This window comes from Giraffa tippelskirchi, chromosome 13, assembly GCF_054371585.1.
Source record: "Giraffa tippelskirchi isolate mGirTip1 chromosome 13, T2T-mGirTip1v1.2.pri, whole genome shotgun sequence".
NCBI lineage: Eukaryota > Metazoa > Chordata > Mammalia > Artiodactyla > Giraffidae > Giraffa > Giraffa tippelskirchi.
In genome coordinates this window covers 107,707,180-107,730,359 of record NC_137287.1, presented here as the reverse complement: position 1 = coordinate 107,730,359, position 23,180 = coordinate 107,707,180, and the positions used below count along the sequence as shown (strand labels likewise).

The following is a 23,180-nucleotide window of genomic DNA, read 5'->3' as shown; positions in this document are numbered from 1 at the left end:
AGTCTTTATTAATTTCACTGGTTGAGTTAGGTGTCTGTGGTTTGACAATATTCTTTAAATGAAAATAATGTCCAAAGCATATAGAGAAGAATCTCATTTTGTAAGAATCCCATACACCTCCTTGAAAAACTGTCTGGAAGGATATACATGAAAATGATAGTGTTTAGGGGGTGGTTGAATTTTAGGCACTTTTAATTTTTTTATATCTTCTGGTTTTTCTACAATAAACACGTATTAACGGTGTTCTCTCTAAAAGGATCATTTTCCTGAGGAATTTTGTGGTGCTCGGGTGAGGTATAACTGTCTTTTCCTCCCTCAAATCCCCTCTCTAGTAGAAGGTGGCCTGTCTCCACACCTGTCTTGGTCCTCAGGCGCCAAGAGGCTGCTCTCAGCCACAGTCCACACTGAACACTTCTCCATCTGTGTTCCGGACGGAATGGGCTGCCCTGCGTGAGCGTGGCCACGTCGGCACCCAGGGGCAAGTCTGAACGCCTGTCGCCTCAGGAAGCTGCCCGCTGTGGCATCAGCTCAGGACCCAGGCCTCCAGCTCGCTGATGCAGAACTGCTCCTGCTGGGCCAGCACCTCATTGTTGAAGGTCGCACAGGGGTGGCTTCCCCCACGGTACAAGTCTCCATCCAACCACAGCCCAAAGCGGCCACTAAAGAGAGGAGAGTCTTGGCACAGCTCCCTCCAGCACCCTTCAGACCTGCCTCAGCAGCCCTTGGCCACACCATGACTGCTCTGCCTTAGTCTCATCTCCTCTGAAACCAGTTTGTCCCAAATTGTTAGGGACTCACACATTGTTCCCCACGGGGTTTCAAGTTGTTTGTTTTTTTTTTTAACAGTTCAGTGATTTTGATAAACATATACGGTGGAGCAGCCACCACCACAGACCAGTTTTAGAACCTTCAGAACATTGAGATGGCAATGCCTTAACCAAAGGAGGGACTCTCATAAGCTTGGACTCCAAGCCCAGAACACGTCAGACCAGGGCGTCCATTCTAGTCCCCTCTTTTGACAGCAAACCTAGGCTGGAGCTGGGAAGTGGGTTACTGCAAATTGGCAGCGGCTGGTGGGGTCTGTGTCAGTCTACCTCTCTGTGGAGCCTATTCGGGCAGCTGGGAGAGCAAAGAACTTGCCTGGTGCTAATCAAGCTGTGCTGTCATCTGTGCCCTCAGGATAAGACTTACTCTGCCTGAATATGCAGGTCACACGAGAGGCGAGATTGACCTTATAAAACACACTCCACTTCCCACCCCCAACACACACACACACTTCACGCCATCCTCTCCTCTCAGTATTGACTTAGAGCAGAGTTTAGGGGGTTGGCTGGGGTCCAGGCACCTATCAAGGGGAGATTCTTGAAGGTTAACCAGCAGCCTCCCCCGTTTTGTCTGGGCTAGCCTAACCTAGCATTTCCAGACAGGGGAAAGGACCAGAGTACAGACCACCTTGAGACTCAAGACTAGGGAAGACTAGGACACGCACCTGCCACAGCCCATCATCAGAGAATCCAAGTCGCCTTTCACAAAGAAAGAGTTGCTTCCTGTCCACTTGAAGACCTGCGATAAGAAACCTCCAGTTATTGGCGGAGTCCTGCTCCTGCAGTTTTACTCTGGACCACTGGGTGGCAGTGTGGTGAAGGAAACAACTCCAAGCCCCAATTAAGGCCCTGGAGCTACTCTAGGCTCCTAACTCTGCAGTTTCTCTCAGTCTCCCTGGAGTTCACCTCCTCTTGCCCTCCAGTCTGAATTCCCACAGCCCAAAAGCCCTTCTGTTCTAGGAATAGACCAGAACCCTCTGAGGCTTCCTGCCTCCAAAGTTGGAGAGAGGAGGGGAAAAGTCCACACCAGGAGCCAGGCCCTGATTCTACCATTAACTGTTTCCTCCTCTCACTGGAGTTAACACTAAGCCTGCACACCCCCGGTGCTATTTCACACCCAACAAGTGTTTCGAGCCCCACCCCAAAGAGACACCCTGACTGCCACCAATTCTGTCCCTGCCAGTCACTCCTCCCCGGATCACAGCCTCCTAATGGGTCTCTGCTTCCTCTGTCTCCTGACCCGAAGCCCATGTCTGTTCTGCAGTCAGTGAGCTATTCAAAATTAAGTCAGGGACTCCCCTGGTGGTTCAGTGGTATAGAATCCACCTGCCAATGCAGGGGACACGGGTTCAATCCCTGATCCGGGAAAATCCCACATGCTGTGGGCAACTAAGCACCTGGAGCCGGTGTTCCCCAACAAGAGAATCCTGTGCACCACAGCTAGTGAGTAGCCCCTGCCCACTGCAAGTAGAGAAAGCCCGCGTGCTGCGACAAAGAGCAAGCATAGCCAAAGATTAATTATTTTAAACAATCAAATTGGATATTAGCCCTCCTCTGCTAAAGCTCTCTGATGGCCCTGACAATGGGAATAAAATCCAGCATCTAACAACAGCCGAAAGCCCAGCGTGCTCTGCCTTGATTTTCTCTCCGACCTCTTTCCCCCTTTACCGCCTGCACTTCGTGTACACTGGCCTTTCTGTCCTGGGACACCTGAAGCTATTGCTGTTCCAGGGTCTTGCTGACCCCTCTGCCCAGAACGCTCTTCCCCCAGATCCTCAGAAGGCTCACTTCTCAGCTTTCAGACAAAATGTCATCCCAGAGAAAGTAGCCCTTCCTTCCAGGCCCTGTTCAGTGACAATATGCCCTGGTAACATGTAAGTTCCATGAAGGCTATCTTGATTCTGGCAGTATTCCCAAGACATGGTGTAGATGTTTGTTAAGTGAACAAATTATTCAGGAGTCAATTTAGGACTTCCCTGGTGGTCCAACGGTTAAGGATCCACCTGCCAACACAGGGGGAACAGATTCGATCCCTGGTCCAGCAAGATCTCACATGCCACAGAGTAATTAAGCCCACACACCGCAACTGCTGAAGCCTGCACTAGAGCCTGTGCTCAGCAACGAGAGAAATCACTACAATGAGAGCCCGACCCCTACAACTCAAACGCAACTAGAGAGTAGGCCCCGCTCGCTGCAACTGGAGAAAGCCTGAGCCCAGCGATGAAGGCCTAGCGCAGCCAAAGATAAATAGAAAACTATTTTTTTAAAGTCAGTTTAGCTAATAAAAAGATTTTTAAAGGGCTGCAAAAGTATAGCCTATGATTGCCTGTAATTAGTTGCAAAAAATGCTCTGAGCAACCAAAGGGTTTTTAGCAAGAAAATGGACTAATCAAAGATAAGCTCTGGGCTCAGAAGAGATGAGATAATATTAACAAGTGACCACAAGAAGACAGAACCATTCAACTCCTCCTCTACTTTCCTCAAGGAACATGACCTTCAGACTTGAAGGGGGAAGATAAACATTGCTACAGAAAAAATTAAGGTGATGTTCATGGTGCTTCTTGGAATGAGGGTCAAGGAACTGCTGGGAATTCATGAAGAATGCAGATTCCAGAAGACCAAAGACAGGCAAAAATTAACCAATTTTTTGAAAATATGAGATTCCATAATAATAGCCTGGGAAGACTATAGCAATTGCCTGAAAAAAAATCATTCCATTCAAGAGTTTGGTTTTTGTTTTGTTTTGCATTTAGCACAAGGCACTGTTTTAGGTACTGGATAGACCAGTGATGTAACAGACAAAAATTCCTGCCTCCTAGGACTCCCACTCTAGTGGCCAGAGGCAGGTAAATAAGTAAAATAAATAGTGTGTTAGCTGTGACAAATGCTTAAGAGAAAGAAGTAGAGAAGGGCAATAAGAGTTTCCAGAGGCTGGAGTGCTGTAAATGTAAACAGCAGGGAGGGTCCTGCTGAGAGGCTGACATCTGAGCAGAGTCCTAAAGGAAGTGAGAACTGACTCATACGGAGATCCTGTGGAGGGAACCTTAGGGAGAACAGCGTTTTTAAAGGCCCTGAGGTAGGAACAGGCTTGCTTGTTTAAGAACCAGCTCCGAGGTCAGTATAGGGAGAGGGAAAGTAGCAAGAAATGACTTCAGAGAGAGTCCAGAAGATGTAGAGACTCATAGGTTATTTTAAAGACTCTGGGGATTTGTCTGGTGGTCCAGAGGTTAAGAATCTGACTGCCGATGCAGGGGATGTGAGTTCGGTCCCTGGTCGGGGCGCTAAGATCCCACACGCCTCGGAGCAACTGCCGCAACTACTGAGCCTGTGTCGCAACTACAGAGAAGCCTGTGCACCACAGCGAAAGATCACACGTGTCGCAAATAAATAAATAAAAACATTCTGAAAAAATACTTTGGCTTTTCTCTGAGGGAAAAAAGAAGCCATTGGTAGCTTGGAGCCAAGGAGTGATATGTTCTGACTTCATTTATTTTAAATATTTATTTGGCTGTGGCTGTGCCGAGTCTTAGTTGCATCACATGGGATCTTCAGTTGCGGCATGTGGGATCTAGTTCCCTGACCAAGGATCAAACCTGGGCCCCCTGCAGTGGGAGCTCAGAGTCTTAGCCACTGGGCCACCAGGGAAGTCCTTGACTTACCTTTTAAAAGGCTCACTCCAGGTACTGTGATGACTGAAGGTGGAAGCATTAGGAAGCTATAGTAGGGACACAGGCAAGTAATGATGGTGGCCTGAACCAGGGTGACAGCAAAGGACACTGTGAGAAGTGGTAGATTCTGGGTAGAGATAGAAAGAGAAGGAAGACCCATCAGGATTCGTTGACAGCTCATCTGATGTAGGGTGTGAAAGGAGCGTTAAGAAGGGCTCCAAAATTTTTGGTCTCAATGGCAGGAAAGACAGAGGTGCCATTCACTTTGTCAGGGAGGATGGCAGGAGGAACCAACTTTCTGGGAGAAAGTCAGGAGATCAGCTTGGCAAAACCCCAATCGTGGTTGGACCCTCCCATCCACGCTGTCTGTGCTTGAACCTGACGAGCTGAATGTTGCTAGAGGAAAGCACACAACAAAGGAACCATCCCTGGGACTTCCCTGGAGGTCTGGTGGTTAAGAATCTTCCTTGCAGTGCAGCAGACGTGAGTTCTATCCCCAGTCGAGGAACTAAGATCCCACCTGCCACTGGGCAACTCGGCCCGTGCGCCACAACTACTGAGCCTGCTCGCCCTAGAGCCTGTGCTCCCAAACAAGAGAAGCCACCACAGTGAGAAACCCAAGCACCGCAACTAGAGAGTAGCCCCTGCTAGCCGCCACTAGAGAAAGCCTGCACAGAGCAATGAAGACCCAGGACTGCCATAAAGAAAGAAAGAAAAATTTTTAAAAAGACAAAAAAAAAAAAAAAAGAGCATCACCTTCAGCTGTGGAGAGAAGGAGAAAAGGAAGGTCTCGCCAGTACCGTAGAAGCCTTTGCTGAGTCGAAGGGCCGAGGAGGAGAAGGCCCCAAACATCTGGAAGGAAGACTTTGTAGTTTGCAACTGGAAGGAAGCTGGAGATCCCCTCCAGGCTGGGGGGTCTGGGGCAGAGCTGGGGGTCGGAGAGGCCCCCAGGGGCCCATCAGCCCTTGGTGGCAGCCCTCCCCCCAGCACCCCCAGCACGGCTCACCTGGCCGTCCTGGTCTCTCAGCACCAGCAGCACCGGCCCACTGTGGCCCTCCATCTGCCTGTACAGGCTCCGCAGACTGAAGCCGTCCCTCGACGTGCAGAAGGCCAGGCTCCAGGAGTATCCAGTGACTCTTGGGGGCAGGTGGAGACTGAGCTGGGGACAGAGCAGAGGGTGAGCGAGGGCTCCCGGTCCCCCCACCCTCTGTGCTCCGTATCCTTGGGGTCCCAGGAGAACTAAGGTTAGACAGCCAACCCTCACCCAAGCCCGTGCTTTACAAGTTCAGTTCAGTTCAGTCACTCAGTCGTGTCTTGACTGTTTGCTATCCCACGGACTGCAGCACACCAGGCCTCCCTGTCCATCACCAACTCCCGGAGTCTACTCAAACTCATGTCCATAGAGTCGATGATGCCATCCAACCATCTCGTCCTCTGTTGTCCCCTTATCCTGCCTTCAATCTTGCCCAGCATCAGAGTTTTTTCCCAATGAGTTGGCTCTTCGCACCAGGTGGCCAAAGTATTGGAGCTTCAGCTTCAGCATCAGTCCTTCCAATGAATATACAGGGTTGATTTCCTTTAGGATGGACTGGTTGGATCTCCTTGCAGTCCAAGGGACTATCAAGAGTCTTCTCCAAGACCACAGTTCAAAAGCATCAATTCTTTGGTGCTTAGCTTTCTTTACAGTCCAACTCTCACATCCACACATGACTACTGAAAAAACTATAGCTTAGACTAGACGGACCTTTGTTGGCAAAGCTTTACAGTACTTTCATGTTTCCAGGGGGCACCATGGAAACACCAATGAGCAGGAGCCCTCAGAGAAAGGGATTATTTTATAGATGAGGAAGCTGAGGCTTGAGGAGATGAAGCAGCCTGCCTGAAGCCCACATGGGGAGGAAGTGGCAGAGCCAGGATTTGAACTCAGGTCAGGCCCATCGTGGCCCCTATCAACCAGAGAATAGATGAGATATTGACTGCCTCCTCCTAACTCCCCATCTCATCCTCCCATTCCCACCCCAGCTTTGGCCTCAGTTCCCAAGGACTGATTCCACTTAAAGAGTCCGATTAGTTCACCATATCCCTAACGTCCTAGTGCAGTGAAGAAGGTGGTACTAGGGTTACTGACTCATTTTATCAGAAAAGCCCAGCGAGGAGAAGTGAGTTGCCCAAGGTGACACAGTGAGCAGAGGACAGAGCAGGAGGGACCCCAGGCATCCCTGGGCCTGGCTGGGGTGGGGCAGGACTGAAGTCTTTGTACCATGGACTGTGCCCAAACCTGACTCATCTCCAAGGCTCCTAGAACCTGGCTGGCTCCTGCCAGCTGGAGCTCCATGGGGTGTTCAGGAACCGGAGTTGGGACTGGGGTTGTCTCCTCCTCCTTTTCCTCCTCCTCTTCCTTGTCCTCCTCCCGAGACAGAGCATCCTCCACCTGGCTGGGCTGTAAAGACACACAGAGGCCTGGTGGGTCAAGAGACAAGGAGACACGAGCTTACACACGTCCAGAGCCTGAGAGCCTCGGCCACCTCATCACCCCTTCCCTGGCCCCTGCCAGTCCAGCCAGAGGAGGCAGCAAAGTGTCCACGACAGGCCAGACCCTGTCCTTCCCACCAGCCAGCTCCCTCCCTGGCCCCTTCCAGGTACGCCACCGGATTTGGCCTTGGACTGGGCCTTAGACTCCGGGAGTTGGTGATGGACAGGGAGGCCTGGTGTGCTGCAGTCCGTGGATTGTGTTCTAAGCTTGGAGAGAAGGGCAGGTGGCAGCTCCCATAATGTATGCATTTGTACATGAAATAGCAATAATAATAATACAATAGTGGCTGAATATACAGTAAACAGGCCCGTGTGAAATGCTTGGTGAGCATAATCTGAATTTTCCCAAGAATCCTAAGAAGAATGTGCTTTTTTGTTTTTGGCTGTGCCACAAGGCTTGCAGGATCTCAGTTCCCCAACCAGGGATTGAACCTGGGCCCTCCACAGTGAGAGCGTGGAGTCCTAACCACTGGACCACCAGGGAACTCTCCAGAGTAGGCTTTTTATTACCCCCATGTTATTATCCCATGATCTTAGTTTTCTGAACGTTGAGCTTTAAGCCAACTTTTTCACTTTCCTCCTTCACCTTCATCAAGAGGCTCTTTAGTTCTTCTTCACTTTCTGCCATAAGGGTGGTGTCATCCGCATATCTGAGGTTATTGATATTTCTCCCGGCAATCTTGATTCCAGCTTGTGTTTCTTCCAGCCCAGCGTTTCTCATGATGTACTCTGCATATAAGTTAAATAAGCAGGGTGACAATATACAGCCTTGACGTACTCCTTTTCCTATTTGGAACCAGTCTGTTGTTCCATGTCCAGTTCTAACTGTTGCTTCCTGACCTGCATACAGGTTTCTCAAGAGACAAGTCAGATGGTCTGGTATGCCCATCTCTTTCAGAATTTTCCACATGGCATCTGGTCCCATCACTCCATGGGAAATAGATGGGGAAACAGTGGAAACAGTGTCAGACTTTACTTTTTTGGGCTCCAGAATCACTGCTGATGGTGACTGCAGCCATGAAATTAAAAGACGCTTACTCCTTGGAAGGAAGGTTATGGCCAACCTAGATAGCATGTTTAAAAGCAGAGACATTACTTTGCCAACAAAAGTCCGTCTAGTCAAGACTATGGTTTTTCCAGTGGTCATGTATGGATGTGAAAGTTGGACGGTGAAGAAAGCTGAGCGCCGCAGAATTGATGCTTTTGAACTGTGGTGTTGGAGAAGACTCTTGAGAGTTTCTTGGACTGCAAGGAGATCCAATCAATCCATCCTAAAAGAGATCAATCCTGGGTGTTCACTGGAAGGTCTGATGTTGAAGCTGAAGCTCCAATACTTTGGCCACCTCATGCGAAGGGTTGACTCATTGGAAAAGACCCTAATGCTGGGTAGGATTGGGGGCGGGAGGAGAAGGGGACGACAGAGGATGAGATGGTTGGATGGCATCACCGACTCGATGAACATGGGTTTGGGTAGACTCCGGGAGTTGGTGATGGACAGAGAGGCCTGGCGTGCTGCAATTCATGGGGTCGCAGAGAGTCAGACACGACTGAGTGACTGAACTGAACTGAACTGATGTTATTATCCCCAAAGAAGAAAGAAGGCCCTTTGAGCTGGTGAAACAATGCATGTTTCTCATGGGTGAGACAGTGCACAGATTCACATAAAATGCGCATTTAGGGCTTCCCTGGTAGCTCAGTGGATAAGAATCCACCTGCCAATGCAGGAGACATGAGTTTGATCCCTGGCCCAGGAAGATCCCACACGCCGAGGAGCAGCTAAGCCTGTGCGCCAAGACTACTAAATCTGTGCTCTAGAGCCCGGGAGCCACAACTGCTGAGCCCTTGTGATGCATCTACTGAAGCCTGTGTGCCCTTGAGCCCATGCTCCACAACAAAAGAAGCCACTGCAATGAGAAGCCTGCGCACCACAACCAGAAAGTAGCCTCTGCTTGCCACAACTAGAAAAAAGCCTGTGCAGCAACAAAGACCCAGCATAGCCAAAGATAAAAATAAATAAAAAATGCCTCTATTAAAAAAATGCACATTTGTGTGAAGGTGTGTGATGTGTTGGCTTAAAATAGAGTTGTGTAGGCAAATCAGTGTGAGAAGTGTTGAATGCAACTTTGTATGTTACCTTTCAATGTGTTTGTGGTTGTGAGCTGGGGTTGTGTTATATGTGAGTGTCAGTGGGCATGTATGTTGGTGTGTTCATTCATTCATTCGTTCATTTAATCACTGAGCTGCCACTCTGTAACAGAGTGTGTGTGTGTGTGTGTGTGTGTGTGTGCATGCATGCACATGATACCTGCACACAAGGACTTTGGGGCTTTTCATCAGGAGAGATCTCCTTGGGGAGAAGAGATGGACAGGACACTGCTTTCCTGTTCCCAGGTTCAGGCCTAGGGAGGGAGTTCTAACCGGACAGGCTTCTGGACAGAGCTCCATCTGGCACCCACTCCAGGGAGGAAAGAATGGAGACAGTAGTCTGTGCTCCTTGAGGGTCCTGGAACCACAGGGCTGGGCGCTAAGGCCCCAGGTTCCTGAGTCCTTGCTTTGAACCCTGGGCCAGCCAGGGAGGGCCTCACAAGGGGGACACCCAGCTGTATGCACCCTGGCCCAGTCCCCTCCCAGCCAGAGATCTCACCTCCCTCACCTCTCCTGCCCGACCCCCAGCCCCAGCTGGGCCTCTTACCAGCCGAGTGTAACGCCAGCGGAGACTTTTCATTCTTCTGTCCGAGCCCAGCCAGGGGCAGTAAGTAAGCCTTCAGCCCTGCCAGGGAGGAGGCAGCGCTGGGTGAGACCTGGAGATGAGAGGGAGGGGCCTGGGGCACACCTGGCTGTCTCCACACCCACCCAGCTGCCCTTTGCTCTCTCTCACCTGTCACTCACCTGTCACTCCCAGGCCAGCTTGTCCCTAGTGAGTCTGTGAGGTCAGCTATGCTCGGCATTCAGGGCCATACTTGTAGTTAGCAACTAATGCAGGTTAGCCATAAATTCTAGTTGTAATTCAGGCCCATAGACTGTAACCTTTGGGCTGCTGCCTGAGCCCCAGACAGGGTGTCTGGGGCCTCTACTTCCTTGTGTGACCTTGCATAAGTGCTATGCACGCCTGGGCCTCAGTTTCCCCACATATGACATGTTGGACCAGATTATCTCTCAGAGGCCCTCACAAGACTGACAGCATGCAATTCAGTTTTCACTCAAAGCCATTATAACAGAAGCTTGAAAAGGGCCAAGCTAGACCAAAAGAACAGATATTGTTTTTTAAAAAAAATAGTCATTTTTCTAATTAAAAGAGCAATACATGTTTACTATAGAAAATTTGAGAAATTTAGAAAAGAATAAAGAAAAATACAAAAATATTCATAATTCCACCTCAGAAATAAACTCTCAACCCCTACAGGTTTATTTTTCCATCTTTTATATTTATTTCACATATATGTATATACATACATTTATAAATAGATCATACAGTGTGTTGCTTTATAAGGTGCTTTGTCAAGCTTAACAAAAGAAAAATTTCCAATTATATTCAGTACCCTTTGAACATGTGATTTTTTTTTTTATGTATTTATTTATTTTGGCTGTGCTGGGTCTTAGTTTCAGCACACAGGATCTTTTTTTGTTTATTTCATGTGGGCTCTAGTTCCCTGACCAGGGATTGAACACGGGCCCCACCCCCCACATTGGGAGCGTGGAGTCTTAGCCACGGGACCACCATGAAAGTCCCATGAACATGTGATTTTTAATGGCTGCATATTATTTCATCACAGGATGTTCATCATTTCTCAAATGTTTGACATTCTGTTTGCTTATAATTTTCTGTAATTATAAGCAAAATTATAATAAACTTCCGTGTTCATAAATCTGATTATATTCTTTATGATAAATTTCAAAAGTTGAATAATGGATCAAAGGGTGTTCACACATTCTTTTCCAATTGTTTCCAACAAGGCTTCCCAGAGCTTAAGGCTAACCAATGTCTGGATATCTTTCAGGAATCTCAAGGTAATATCTTTCTGATCATCATGCACATTTTACGTCCTTAAATTACAGATAAAGAAACTGCCACTCAGAAAGTTGAAGAAGGAACTAACCACAGCCACTGGATAATATAACACAATACAAAGAGCACAGACTCTGGAGTCAGGGAGTCTAAATCCTGTGTAACCTTGGGCAAGTTACTTAACATCTCTGTTCTTCTGTCTCCTTGTCTGTAAAATACTAATACCTATTTACCTGATAGAGCTGTTGTAAGAATAAATGAAGGTAATGCCTGAAGGGACGATTCATTAGAAAAGACCCTGATGCTGGGAAAGATAGAGGGCAGGAGGAGAAGGGGGCGACCGAGGATGATATGGTTGGATGGTATCACCAACACAATGGACATGAGTTTGAGCAAGCTCCGAGAGATAGGAAAGGACAGGGAAGCCTGGCGTGCTGCAGTCCATGAGGTTGCAAAGAGTTGACACAACTGAGCAAATGAACAATGCCTGAAGAACTAGGAGGCTGAGCCAGTCTCCATCCTCCGGTTCTGAGTTCAGTGAGATAAAACACAGTGCCTGGTGTTTGGTGAAAAAGTGAAAGTGTTAGTTGCTCAGTCGTGTCTGACTCTTTGTGATCGCATAGAGCCTTTGTGAGCATGTAGCCCACCAGGCTCCTCTGTCCGTGAGATTCTCTGGGCAAGAATCCTGGAGTGGGTTGCCATTTCCTCCAGGGGATCTTCCCAGCCCAGGGATCAAACCTGGGTCTCCTGCATTGCAGGCAGATTCTTTACCGTCTGAGCCACCATGCGTGCTGATAAGTGGCAGTGCTTAAGGCCATCCCCCCAACACTGCCTCTTTGGGAGATTCAGAGCTCAGATCGCTGACAAATGGCCAGTCAGTCTCCACCTGAGCACCTCGGGGACAGTCACTTGGTCACTTGCAGGGGTAAGTAGCTCAATGGGGCAGGGAAGGACAGGAATGTACTCACTTTGCCAAGTCTCGACCTCTGGTGACCTCTTCCAGCTTGTCCAGCCTGATGGCTTCCTTAGTGCATCTCCAGGATCCCACAGAGAAGGGGCCACTTCCAGAACCGAACCTGTCCACCTGGAGGTCTGTACAAAGCAGTTTTATCTCTGTACCCTGGTTCCCCGGCGGATAATTGTCACCTCTGCCCCAGCCAGGCTCCAGCCCTCCTCTCCTGGCTCTTATAGCTGCCCGGAGGGTGGCAGGCCCTGGCCCCGGAGCCTGCTCCGGTTTCAGCCGGAAGGACCTGGCTGTGATTATAATCCATCAGAAACTCAAATCCCACAAACAAGAGCTTGTCACCTCGGGTCCCTGCTCTGCCCCTACCAGCCCAAAGAGGTGGGGTTTACCGAACTCCTGGGATCTTCCTGGAGCCTCTCACCCATAGCTACTGGGCGCCACGTCGTGCCTGAAGCCCATCACGGAGGGCACTTCCCTTAAGGGGCACAAATGTTATAGGAAAGGGTCAAGCCGTGGGGCCACATCCACCTCCCTGTGCTTCAGGGGAAACCTGGGGCTTGGGGGTGAGGGGAGGCCGCCCTGCTCTGGTCCTGTTTCCCTTCTCTCACAAGGGGAGATGATTCTTATTGGCCTGTCGTGCCATGGGGTGAGGTTACGCAAGGAAGCCCAGCGTCTGGCACACAGTAGGCACGCTCTCGGTTCGGGTAGTTTCTCTGTCCCAGGCTCAGAGTGGGACTTCAGTGAATGCTGCTGTTGAAACACAGAACCTCAAAGTTGGAAGGGGTTTCAGCCAGTCCCAGACCAAGTGACCTCCACGCAGGGCAGAAAGTCATGAAAAAATACGCCCAGCAAGGGTCCCCTAGCCTGTTTGGGGTGGGTGAGCCCACTCCCTTGGGTGGCTCACACCCTCGGATGGGCCAGCTGCCCACTGGGGGCCAGGGTACACAGCTACAACCGCTTCACACAGACCTCCAGGTGAACAGGGTCAGTTCTGGAAGTGGCCCCTTTTCTGCAGGATCCAGGAAATGTGGGGTGGGGAGGGCAGCTGTAAAAGACCTCTTCCTGCTGGCCTTGGTGGAAAGGGCTTGGGTCCCCAGATCCTTTCTCCATGGCCAGGTCTCCTGGGGCAACGCCCCTACCAGGAAGATAGGATACTGAAAGGACTTGTATTAATATTATGGGGAAAACATTCAAGTGATGGGCCCTGTTGCCACCTCAAACAAGGCTGTTGCAATACATGTTTGAACTGTTAACAGCCTGGGGGTCACAGGTCTGGCCCTCCTGCTCTCACGGCCCCACTCCCAAATCTTTTTCCTCCACCCTCGATTCCTGAACCTTTGGGCACTTTGGGAGGCCAGTGAGATGTGCCTTGCTGTCCCATTCTTTGTCCTTAAGTCTAGAAATGTGACCTGGCAAGAAAGCTAATTGCCACGTAGTGTGTTCAGTCGTGTCTGACTCTTTGTGATCCCGTGGATTGCAGCCCACCAGGCTCCTCTGTCTGTGGAATTCTCCAGGCAAGAATACTGGAGTGGGTAGCCATTCCTTTCTCTGGGGAATCTTCCTGACCCAGGGATGGAACCTGGGTCTCCCACATTGCAGGCAGATTCTTTACTATCTGAGCCACCTGGAAGCCCAAATCCCATGTAATTGGCTTCTGAAAAGCTTCCACGATCAGACTCTAGATGCCAGAGGGTTGAATGTCCCAGCTCTGCCTTGCAGCCTGCTTTCTCCTTTCCCCACCAGACCACATGCCGCCTCTTTCAGCCCGGCAACAGTCATCGCCAGGAAACAATTTCAATGTCCAGTAAAAGGAGAAAAGGTTAATTGACCTATGGAACATCCACTCTGTGGATTATTTCTAAGAATTAAAAGTGATGTTTGCCAAGAGTTCATAAATGCACAGGAAGATGCTTCTGCTATTCTGTAAAGTAAAAAAGGCAGATATAAAATGAGATGTGCGGGACAGTTTCTGCTATGCAAAATAAACCTGAAGACATTAGGAGAAAAGGGAGAGAATACACCTGGCGGCTTGCTGGGCTGACTGGCTTCACTCTGAGCCATGGATGGGTGCATGATGTACCCCCTCATGCATCCTGGGAGCTCTGATCTCCGTGCTCTGGTCCCTGTTATGGACAGTCTTTGCCCTCCTCACACACAATTGCCACTCCTTCGGCTCCTCACTCTCAGCTGGTGACTTTGTTCCTCTTTGAGAAAATGGAAGCCATCAGTCCCTCCCTCACCCTTCCGACAGCCCCACCTACATCGCACCCATTTCTTCCGCCTTCCTTCCAGGACAATGAAGGAACAGCCTCTGTTCCTTTCAGAAGCCAGTCCCTGGGGTCCCCCTAGATTTGTCGCCCTCCGTTTCTCTCTGCCTCATCCATCTCTTGCTTGCCCCTACCTCTCAGTGTGACCATCCCCTCCGAGACAGCTCCATCCTCTTTTTCCTACACTCCACCTCTACCTCCTCGTCACTGTTCAATCCCCCGCCTTTGACATCTGTCCTGACCACCCCTGCTCTTGTCAAGGTCCCCAGCAGCCTCTGTGTCACTCTAGGCTGGGGGGGGGGGCGTTCACTTTTCTGCTCTCATCTTCCTCCAGCCCCTCTGCTATTTGACAGAGTGATTCTCCCTCTCTTACACTTACTCCTTCACTGGCAGCTCCCTCTCTGTCTTTTGTGGCTGGTGTCACCTCTCTTACTTTTTAGAACCAGAAATTCTTTTATAATTTTCTACTTTATTAAAGAAATGATATATGGATATAGCTTTATTTAATAAGATTTGAACAATTAATGATAGATGTTCTGGAAGCAATTATTGAAGGCCCCTTTCATCCTGTCCTCTCCCAATCTCATCCACGCTTGGAGGGAACAACTACCAATTTTTTTTCATTTTTAAATTTTACTTTTTATTTTTAATTGAAGTATACTTGTTGTACAACATTATATAAGTTACAGGTGTACATGAGAGTGACTCACAATTTTTAAAGGCATAAACTCCATTTATGCTTATTATAAAACAGTAGCTATATTCCCTGTGTTGTACAATAAGTCCTTGTTGCTTTATTATTATTATTATTATTATTTTGGGAGGTATGTGCCACATGGCTTGCAGAATCTCAGTTCCCCAACCAGGAATTGAACGTCAGGTCACGGCAGTGAAAACCTGGAATCATAACCACTAGGCCACAAGAGAACTCCCACTTGTAGCTTATTTTCCACAAAACAATTTGTACCTCTTACTCTCCTTCCTTCTTCCCACTGGTAAGCACTAGTTTGTTCTCTATATCTGTGATAGAACCAGGGATTCCTAACTTCCTGGTTCTAGGGCAGTTTTTCTTCTCTCTATAGACCCGCTCTGTATGTGACCCTATCTGGTCTCATGGATTTAAATATTATCTAAATGCTAATGACTTTTCATGATGCTGGACCACATGCTATCCTGGGCTCCACACTCACAGATCCATTGCCTATATGCCTTGAAAGTCTCTAAAGACATCTTAAACTGATTGGGCCCAGAAAGAACTCTCAATTTCCATCTCTAAACCTGGTCTCTCTACCCACAGTCACCTTGAAGCTGTTTTCCCTGTCTCATTAAACCACACCACCACTCGTCCTGTAACGAAAGCCAAAAACCTGGGAGTTGAACTTCATTTCTCTGATCCCTCACCTCCATCCATGGGTGTCTAACTCTTCAAAGTTCCAAAAGAGATCTCAGGAGCATCCCTCTTCTTCCCTCTCTACTGCCTCCACCCTCATCCCAGCCACCGTTACCTCTCAGAAGCTGGTCCAACAGCTCCATGCCCCATCTTCTAGCATCTTCTTGCCATCAGCTAGAGTGATCTATTTAAAACACAGATTACATCTCACCCTGGCTTACTCCAAAGTCCCCAGTGGCTTGTCACTGCATCAGGAATAAAGCCCTGCAAGGGCTGCTGTGACTCCCTCTGTCCACTCCAGCTCTGTCCTGTCCTTTTATCACCTGTCAAGTGCTGGTTACATGGCCCTTCTCACTTTCTTGAACATCTATCAAGTGGGTTCTCTCTGCTTGGAATTCTCTATTCTGGCTCTCTGAATAACTCACTTTAAATGTCACCTCCAAAGAGAGGCCAACCTGACTACCCTTTTTAAAGCAGGCTCACCTACTAATTCCTCTAACTCTCCTTCAGCCAGTGGATTGTATAAGTGACAAAAACTTTGGGACTTCCCTGGTGGTCTGATGGTTAAGATTTCACAATTTTTAAAGGTTATACTCCATTTATAGTTACTGTAAAATAGTGGCTATGTTCCCTTATTGTATAATAAGTCCTTGTAGCTTATTATTATTTATTATTTTAGGGGGTGTGCTGGGGCATAGGTTCCCTCCCTCATTGGGGAACTAAGATCCCATATGCTGCATGGTGTGGCCAAAAAATAAAGGCACTTTTAAAAAAGGAATAAAAATTTCAGTTTTTAAAAAATCACCTCCTCTTGAGAGCCTTCCAGGATTTAGTCTCTCTTCAGTTTCCATCATGTTGGTCAATTCAGCTGCTTGAATGGGAGAACATAAACTATTTTTCCACTGGGTGATCAGCATCTTCATTTCTTACAATCTGATTTATTTCTTACAATCATTTAATGCTTCATGACTTCTAGAGTAGAGCTTTATACAGTGTGTGCCTGAGCTGAACACTACCCAACAGTGCAGCACAACAGGCTCTAAAGCTGGATGGCCCTGGGTTCAAATCTACCCAGCACTGCCACTTCCAAGTTGTATGACCTTGAACAAGCATTCCAGTTATTCATTGCTGCGTAACAAACTACCCCCAAAATTAGTGTCTCAGAACAACAATATTTATTTTGCAGTTTGGGACGGCTCATTTCTGCTCCACTTGGCATCAGCTGGCACAGCTCCAAGGCTGGGGGCTGTATCATCTGAAAATTCCTTCCCTCGCGTGTCCGGGGCTTAGTGGGGACCAGAGCTGGAGTTGTTGACTGGAACACCTTCACGTGGCCTCTCCCATGAGGCCTCGCTTCCTCCCAACATGGTGGCTGGGATCCAAGGGAAAGTGGATTGAGAGAGAGAGAGAGACTCAGAGACAAGAGACAGAAAGAGATTGAGCTGTCAGTCGTATTGCCTTTTAGGACCTAGCTTTGGAAGTCACACTGTCACTTCTGCCGTTCTCTGTTGGTTGAGGCAGTCACAAAAGCTGCTCAGGTTCGAGAGGAAGGAATATAAACCTCATGACTCAGTCAGAAGAGAGTCAATGCCACACTGTAAAAAAGAATAATTGGGGGACTTCCCTGACGGTCTAGTGGTTGAGAACCCACGTTGCAATGCAGAGGACGTGGGTTCTATCCCTGGTTGGGGAACTAAGAAGCCTGCATACACTTGGGCCCTGCACCTCACCACTAGAGTGTCCGTGTGCTGCAGCAAAAGATCCCGCAAGACACAGTGAAAATCCGACGTGCCACAACTAAGCCCCGACGCAGCCAAATAAATAAAGAAATATTTTTTACAAAAAGAATAATTGGGATAAGCTATACATCCTTGAACTTATCTTTGAAAAATACAGTCAATTAAAAGAAGTTCCTAACCTTTCCGAGATCCTCGGCTGAAGTGTTGGGCACCGAGCCTGGCATGAGTGCTCAGGGGTCATAAAGCCCCAGGTGGTCTCCCCACCTGCATGGAGCCAAGTCTGGGCCCCTGGCAAGTCTTACTCCTACTGTTTCCCTCCTCTGAACTGAGTCCGGAGCCCCCACCTTGACTCTACCCAACCCTCACTGCCCCCACCCCCAACCAGGTCCTTGCTGTTCCCCAGGCTCTTCTGGGGCTGCAATGTGGATTCAGGGCTCCCCACATCTGAAGACCCTCAGAACAGGAAGGGCCATTAGCCCCCTGCTCAGCCATGAGTGTTGGGACCCAGACAGGGTATGTGGTAGAGCCAGGACTCGTGCCCAGGCCCACGTAGGGAGATCCAAGCAGCTGCTGTTGTGGCCATGAGTGTGTCAGGAGTGGCTGGGCAGCCTGCTCTAGCATCTCCAGGCCCACATTCTGCATAGATGGAGAAATTGAAGCTCAGAGAGGGTATGCAGTTTCCAAGAGCCACACAGCATCTCTCTGTGCCAGACCAGACCCAGTCTACAAGAAATGGGGGCATCAGAGCTAGAAGGACCCTGTCATCCATTATATCACATGGGGTCTTCTGAGGTCCGAGAAGCAGAGGAGTGCCTACCTCGGCCCTTGCCTTTGTGGAATGTCATGCCATCCTGTGGGTGATGACTCTTTTGTGGCTCATCTCCTCCCTTGACTGTGTGCTCCACGAGGTCAGGAATTCACCACTGACAAGTCCACCACTGTGGCCCTCTGTGGACTGGGTGAGTGGACGATCAGTGCAGGCAGGGGAGCTGGTGCTTTGCCAGGAGGGGGTGGAAATGCCCTGAAGAAGTGTTTGCAGAGGACCTGTGGAGTGGCCCTGCTCCTTAGCTGGCTGGTGGAGGGCACCTGGAGGAAGTGTTTGAAGATGGAGGGGGCATTGACACACCTAGATGGGAAGAAGCCGTGCCTCACAAGGAGAGGGCATACCCCAGGAGTGTATTCGCCGCTGCGGGGGAGGTGGGACAGAAACACAGTGGACCTGGGGTCAGCTGTGTGTCAAGGGCGGAGGAGGTGAGGCAACGGGATTGGGGGGAGGAGGGAGAGGAGGGAAAGAGAGAAATGGAAAAGGAAGGGGGAAAGGGTTAGGAGGAGGAAAGGAAAGGAAGAGGAACAGAGGGAGGAAGAAGAGGCTGCAGAGGGGTAAACACAGCCCTGCCCCCCACCGTCGCAAGGGGGTGCCACCCTGAGGGTGATCGTCAGCCCGCTGGGCAGCCAGAGGACTTCTGGTGACTCTGCCCAGCAGGGGCTCAGCGGCCATGGGGAGTAGCAGCGAGGAGAGGGGGCAGGGAAGGTGTGACAGCCACATGGGAAAATCAATAACACAGGAGCACAGTTCTGGAAGGAAAGAAACGACACCCATCAGAGTCGGGGCTCCAGGGTCATATGGAGTTGCTCTGTCGGGGACGTGTGAGGATCAGGGCAACCGGGTCCAGCTCAGATTAGCCCCCGCGGGAGCCAAAACCTATTCCCAAAGCACCCGCAGGCCTGACTCCTCAGAACGGGTCGCCTCCATTTTAGCCGGGCAGAGCCTGAGACCGGGTTCAGGGAAGGAGCGAGTGTGCCTGGGGTCACAGCCGGTCAAGGCGTGCAGAGCTGGGCTGGCACCGAGGGCCCGACGCTCCCCACGACTATGAGAGGGAAGCCAAACCTGGACACCCGGAGCACGCCCTTGGAGGCGCGAGGTCTGGCGTCCATCCCGGCTCTGCCAGTAACCGTGGGCCGGGATCGCCGGTCTTCCCCAGGCTTCAGTTTACGCATCTGTATATTGGGATGATCTGTCTCGCTCCTCCAGGTTTGGGGGCGGAGTTCGCGCACGCTCCGCACAGCCGCGAGGGGCGAGGTGCTCGGCGTGTATATGGATGCTGGCTCCCGCGATCTGAGGTCCGCCCGGCTTCTGCCTGGGAGTCCCCCCTCTCGCCGCTCGCGCGACCCCTGCGCGGACGAGAGGAACGGGGGCGCCTCCGCCGGGAGCGTCGCCCAGGCCGGCAGGGGAGGGGACGGCGGCGGAACGGAGGCGGAGGGAGCCCGGGCCTCGGCAGCCTCAGCCGGCCTGACCCTCGAGGGGGTCGCTGTTGCCTCGCAGATCCCTCCCTCGCTCGCCGCCTGTGTCCCTCCCTGCCGCTCCCGCCGCGTCCGCCTTTTGTTCGCGGAGCCGCGCGTCCCCGAGCCGAGGCGGCGGGGCGGGGAGCTGGCGGGGCTGCGCGGGGGGCGGGCCGCGCCGGGCGGAGCCGGGGCCCGGGCCGCAGCCGGACTCGGAGCTCGAGAGAGCGATCGGCGCGCGGGCAGCCGGGTCCCGGGCACGCTCCGGGGGCGCGGCGAGGCCGAGGGGGCGGGCGCCGGGCGGAGCCGGAGCCGGAGCCGGGGTGCCTGGAGGCGATCGGGCCGCTCTCTCCGAGCCCAGAGCAGCGGAGAGTCCGTGCGGCGGGGGTCGGGGCCGGAGCGCAGCCCGGGAGCTGAGGTGGGCCGAGAGGAGCCGCGACCCCAGCGGCCGGAGCGGCGCCAGGAGCCTCCCCCGGGGCGCGGAGGCCGGACGGGCCTGGGCCATGCGCGCCGCTCATTGAGGCCGAGGGAAACCGCGATGGAGGTGCCGGCGGGGGAGCCCCCGGCTCGGGGCTGCGGCCCCCCGCCTGCGCCCGCCCCGGAGAGGAAAAAGAGCCACCGCGCGCCGTCGCCGGCCCGGCCCAAGGACGTGGCCGGCTGGTCGCTGGCCAAGGGCCGCCGCGGCCCAGGCCCAGGCGCCGCGGCCGCTTGCAGCGCCGCGTCCTCGGCGAGGCCCGACAAGAAGGGGCGTGCGGTGGCGCCCGGGGCGCGGGGCGCAGGGACGCGGGTGGCCGGGGTCCGCACCGGGGTCCGCGCCAAGGGCCGTCCGCGCCCGGGGACCGGGCCGCGACCGCCGCCACCGCCGCCCAGCCTCACCGACAGCAGCTCGGAGGTGTCGGACTGCGCGTCGGAGGAGGCGCGCCTGCTGGGCCTGGAGCTGGCGCTGAGCAGCGACGCCGAGTCGGCAGCTGGGGGTACCGGGGGGGCGCGCACGGGACAGCCGCCCCAGCCGGCACAGCAGGCACAGCAGCCCCCGCGGCCCCCCGCCTCCCCCGAGGAGCCGTCGGTGGCCGCGTCGTCGGTGGGCAGCAGCCGCCTGCCTCTCAGTGCCTCGCTCGCCTTCTCCGACCTCACCGAGGAGATGCTGGACTGCGGACCCGGCGGCTTCGTGCGAGAGCTGGAGGAGCTGCGCTCGGAGAACGACTATCTCAAGGTGCGGGGTCGGGGCGGGGGGGATCCCGGTGTGGGAAGGGGAGGCCACGGGGAGGCGCGGGTGTCCGCCCCACCGGTCCGAGGCACCAGCCGGCCCGCTGTCCCACCGCTCGAGCTGGGCAAGGGGCCTAAACTCTCAGGGGCTCCCTCGCATCCCATTGTATCTGGGAAACCTTCTCCTAAGGGAGGAACCTGGAGGAGACTGCCCAAGGGCTCTGATTTAGGAAGGGGGTCTTGATTGCTTTGGAGGATGCTTAGATACGGTGCCTGGGATGGGGGTGGGTGCTCCGTGAGGGTCTGGACCTCGGATTCCTCGGCTCAGAGCCCTCACCCCCAGGCCGCTGGGTGGCCCTCCTTTCTGGGACAGGCACTGGTGTGCAGTTTGCCGGGGAGACCTGTGGCCATCTCCGGCCAAGGAAGAGGCCTGAACACTAGCCTGAGTCTTCACCCAGGGCTTTCCTGCCTCAGGCCTGTCCCTGCCTGCCTTTCAGGGCGGGTCCTCGTTTGAAAGCATGACATCTGGGAACATCCCCTTGGCTAGAGTCCGACTTCCGCTCAGTCTAACGGTCCGGCAGCCTGGGAGGATGGTGTCCTGGGAGAACCGGTTCACAGCTCCCTAAATCCCAGGGTATTGTCTTCTGCCCAGTTTGGGATAGGCCTTGTATACCCAGCAGTCCTATCAGTGCCCCCCAGCAGTGCCCATCTCCTTTCCAGTGAGAAGAGGGAAGCTGGCATCTAAAAGAGGCTTTTTCTCTGGGCCTGTAGGGAACCTGAGAGCTTCCCAGGGAAGCAGGCTTGACCTTCACCCTTTCGGTGGACATGAGCACCTACTGGATGCAGGCCAAGCTCTGTCTGCCCACTGAGGCAACTTCAGCGACGGCCCAGCACTCATATGTTGGTGTTGGCCTGGGAGATTGCCGGCTTTCTGGGTTCTCCCGCTACAGGCTGGGCACGGTTTGGAAGAGGCTGAAATGTTACCTGCTCCTATCAGTTGATATACTGGCACAACACCCAGAGCACCCCTGGCCAAGAGCCTCTGAGTTCATGGCACTCTGCTAATTTCTGTCTGCCTGGCAACACTTGGCCTTGCCCTGTAGCTCTTCGGGCCAAAAGGGTTTCTCTGTCTTTAGAGTCTGTGAGGTCTTGCTTAACTGTGTCTCTCCCTCTCCATCTCCCCCAGGATCTGCTACCCAGCATGTGTTTAGTAACTGCTTGTACGATAGAAGGACAGGGTCTGTCTGAATCAGAATAACCTACGTCTTTAGCCTCTAACCTTTCCTCAGGCCAGGCCTTAGTTTTCTCATCTGTTAATTGGGAGGGTAAGCTTTCCTGAAGTCCCCATTCAATGTGGACAATCGGGGGCTCAGTCAGCTCCTGCAGTCTTCACAAGCCAGCTGTGAGGACAAGACAGTGGAGGGTAGGTGAGAGGAGGGAAACAAGCCAGAGAAGGCCTGGCCCTACCCAGTTGGTGCCTGACCTGCTCTGAACTCGAACCCTGAGCTCGTCAATCCTGCCTCCTGGCCTCCATCGCTCCCCCTGGCAAGGGAAGATGGGCCATAGAACTTGGCTTCACAGTCTCCCGCACCCACCCCCAACCGGCTCCTGTTCATCCTCTGGAGTCCTGCTGAGCCACCCAGGACTGTTAGGATGGAAAATAGTTCCAGAAGGCTGGAGATTGAACCTGAGGCCTCACAGGGGCCAGGGCCTGGCTGGGGACCACCCACTGCCTGGGTCAGGGCTCAGCCTCAGTTTCTCTCATTCATTCAGTGTTTCTGGCTTCACATGCAGGCCTCAGGCCACTGTTAGATCTGAAGAGTGTGCCCTCCTGGCTCTGTGATCTTGGGCAAGTCCCTTAATGTCTCTGGACCTCAGTCTCCTCGTTGTAAAAAGAGACATCACACATCTTCCAACCTTAAGGGTTAAATGAGTTATGTGCGCAAACACCATGAGAGCGCCTGGCATGGAGCGAGCCTCAGAGGAGGGTAATTTCCATCACTGTTATTCTCAAGTGGTACGTGACACATTTCCGTGGGCGCTTACCATGTTCTCTGGCAAACTCTGTGGGGAAGGAATAGAGCCTCCTCCCCACCCGAAGCAGTCCTGGCCCCTCATTCATTCATTCGCCAACTATTTACTTAATGCCTGCTGTGTACCAGGCACTAGCAGAGATCTGAGGATGAAGTGTGTGTTTTCATGGAGCTGTTGGTCCTAGTGGAGGAGACTGGAATTAGACAGTAGTCATACACTACATTACAGTGCGGATCGTGATAAGGGTGGGGAGGGACACAGTGTGCTGAG

General features: G+C 52.1%; 2 protein-coding genes and 1 non-coding gene across 6 annotated transcripts in view; 1 reads left to right on the top strand and 2 right to left on the bottom strand.

Moving 5' to 3' along the window:
- Positions 1-213: 213 nt before the first annotated feature.
- Positions 214-9,788, bottom strand: TLDC2 (TBC/LysM-associated domain containing 2). Of its 2 annotated transcripts, XM_081560222.1 has the most exons (6): positions 9,717-9,788; positions 6,771-6,932; positions 5,499-5,651; positions 5,249-5,344; positions 1,490-1,563; positions 214-659 (listed from the first exon to the last, which is right to left on the bottom strand). In XM_081560222.1, the coding sequence occupies exons 1-6, from the start codon at positions 9,747-9,749 to the stop codon at positions 524-526; spliced, it is 654 nt and encodes a 217-aa protein (XP_081416348.1). In that variant the 5' UTR covers positions 9,750-9,788; the 3' UTR covers positions 214-523. The 2 variants fall into 2 exon arrangements, with proteins under 2 accessions (XP_081416348.1, XP_081416349.1); XM_081560223.1 differs by lacking the exon at positions 5,249-5,344 and having other exon boundaries at positions 524-659; positions 9,717-9,749.
- Positions 7,436-7,508, bottom strand: TRNAE-CUC (transfer RNA glutamic acid (anticodon CUC)). The gene has a single exon. It is a non-coding gene; the product is annotated as a tRNA-Glu (tRNA).
- Positions 9,789-14,880: 5,092 nt separating the features above from the next.
- The window catches only part of MTCL2 (microtubule crosslinking factor 2), a 74,067-nt gene continuing 65,767 nt past the window's right edge, over positions 14,881-23,180 (top strand). For all 3 annotated transcript variants that reach the window (XM_081560158.1, XM_081560159.1, XM_081560157.1), the window contains exon 1: positions 14,881-20,883. In XM_081560158.1, the coding sequence (XP_081416284.1) occupies positions 19,486-20,883 (1,398 nt within the window). In that variant the 5' untranslated portion in view covers positions 14,881-19,485. The remainder of the gene's footprint in view (positions 20,884-23,180) is intronic.

Coding starts and splice junctions, on each gene's coding strand:
- TLDC2 (XM_081560222.1), bottom strand. CDS start 9,749: ATGAAAAGTCTCCGCTGGCGTTACACTCGGCTG. Junction 6,933..9,716: donor GCTGGCGTTACACTCGGCTG/GTAAGAGGCCCA, acceptor GTGTCTTTACAG/CCCAGCCAGGTGGAGGATGC. Junction 1,564..5,248: donor CCTTCTCTCCACAGCTGAAG/GTGATGCTCTTT, acceptor TTCTTATCGCAG/GTCTTCAAGTGGACAGGAAG.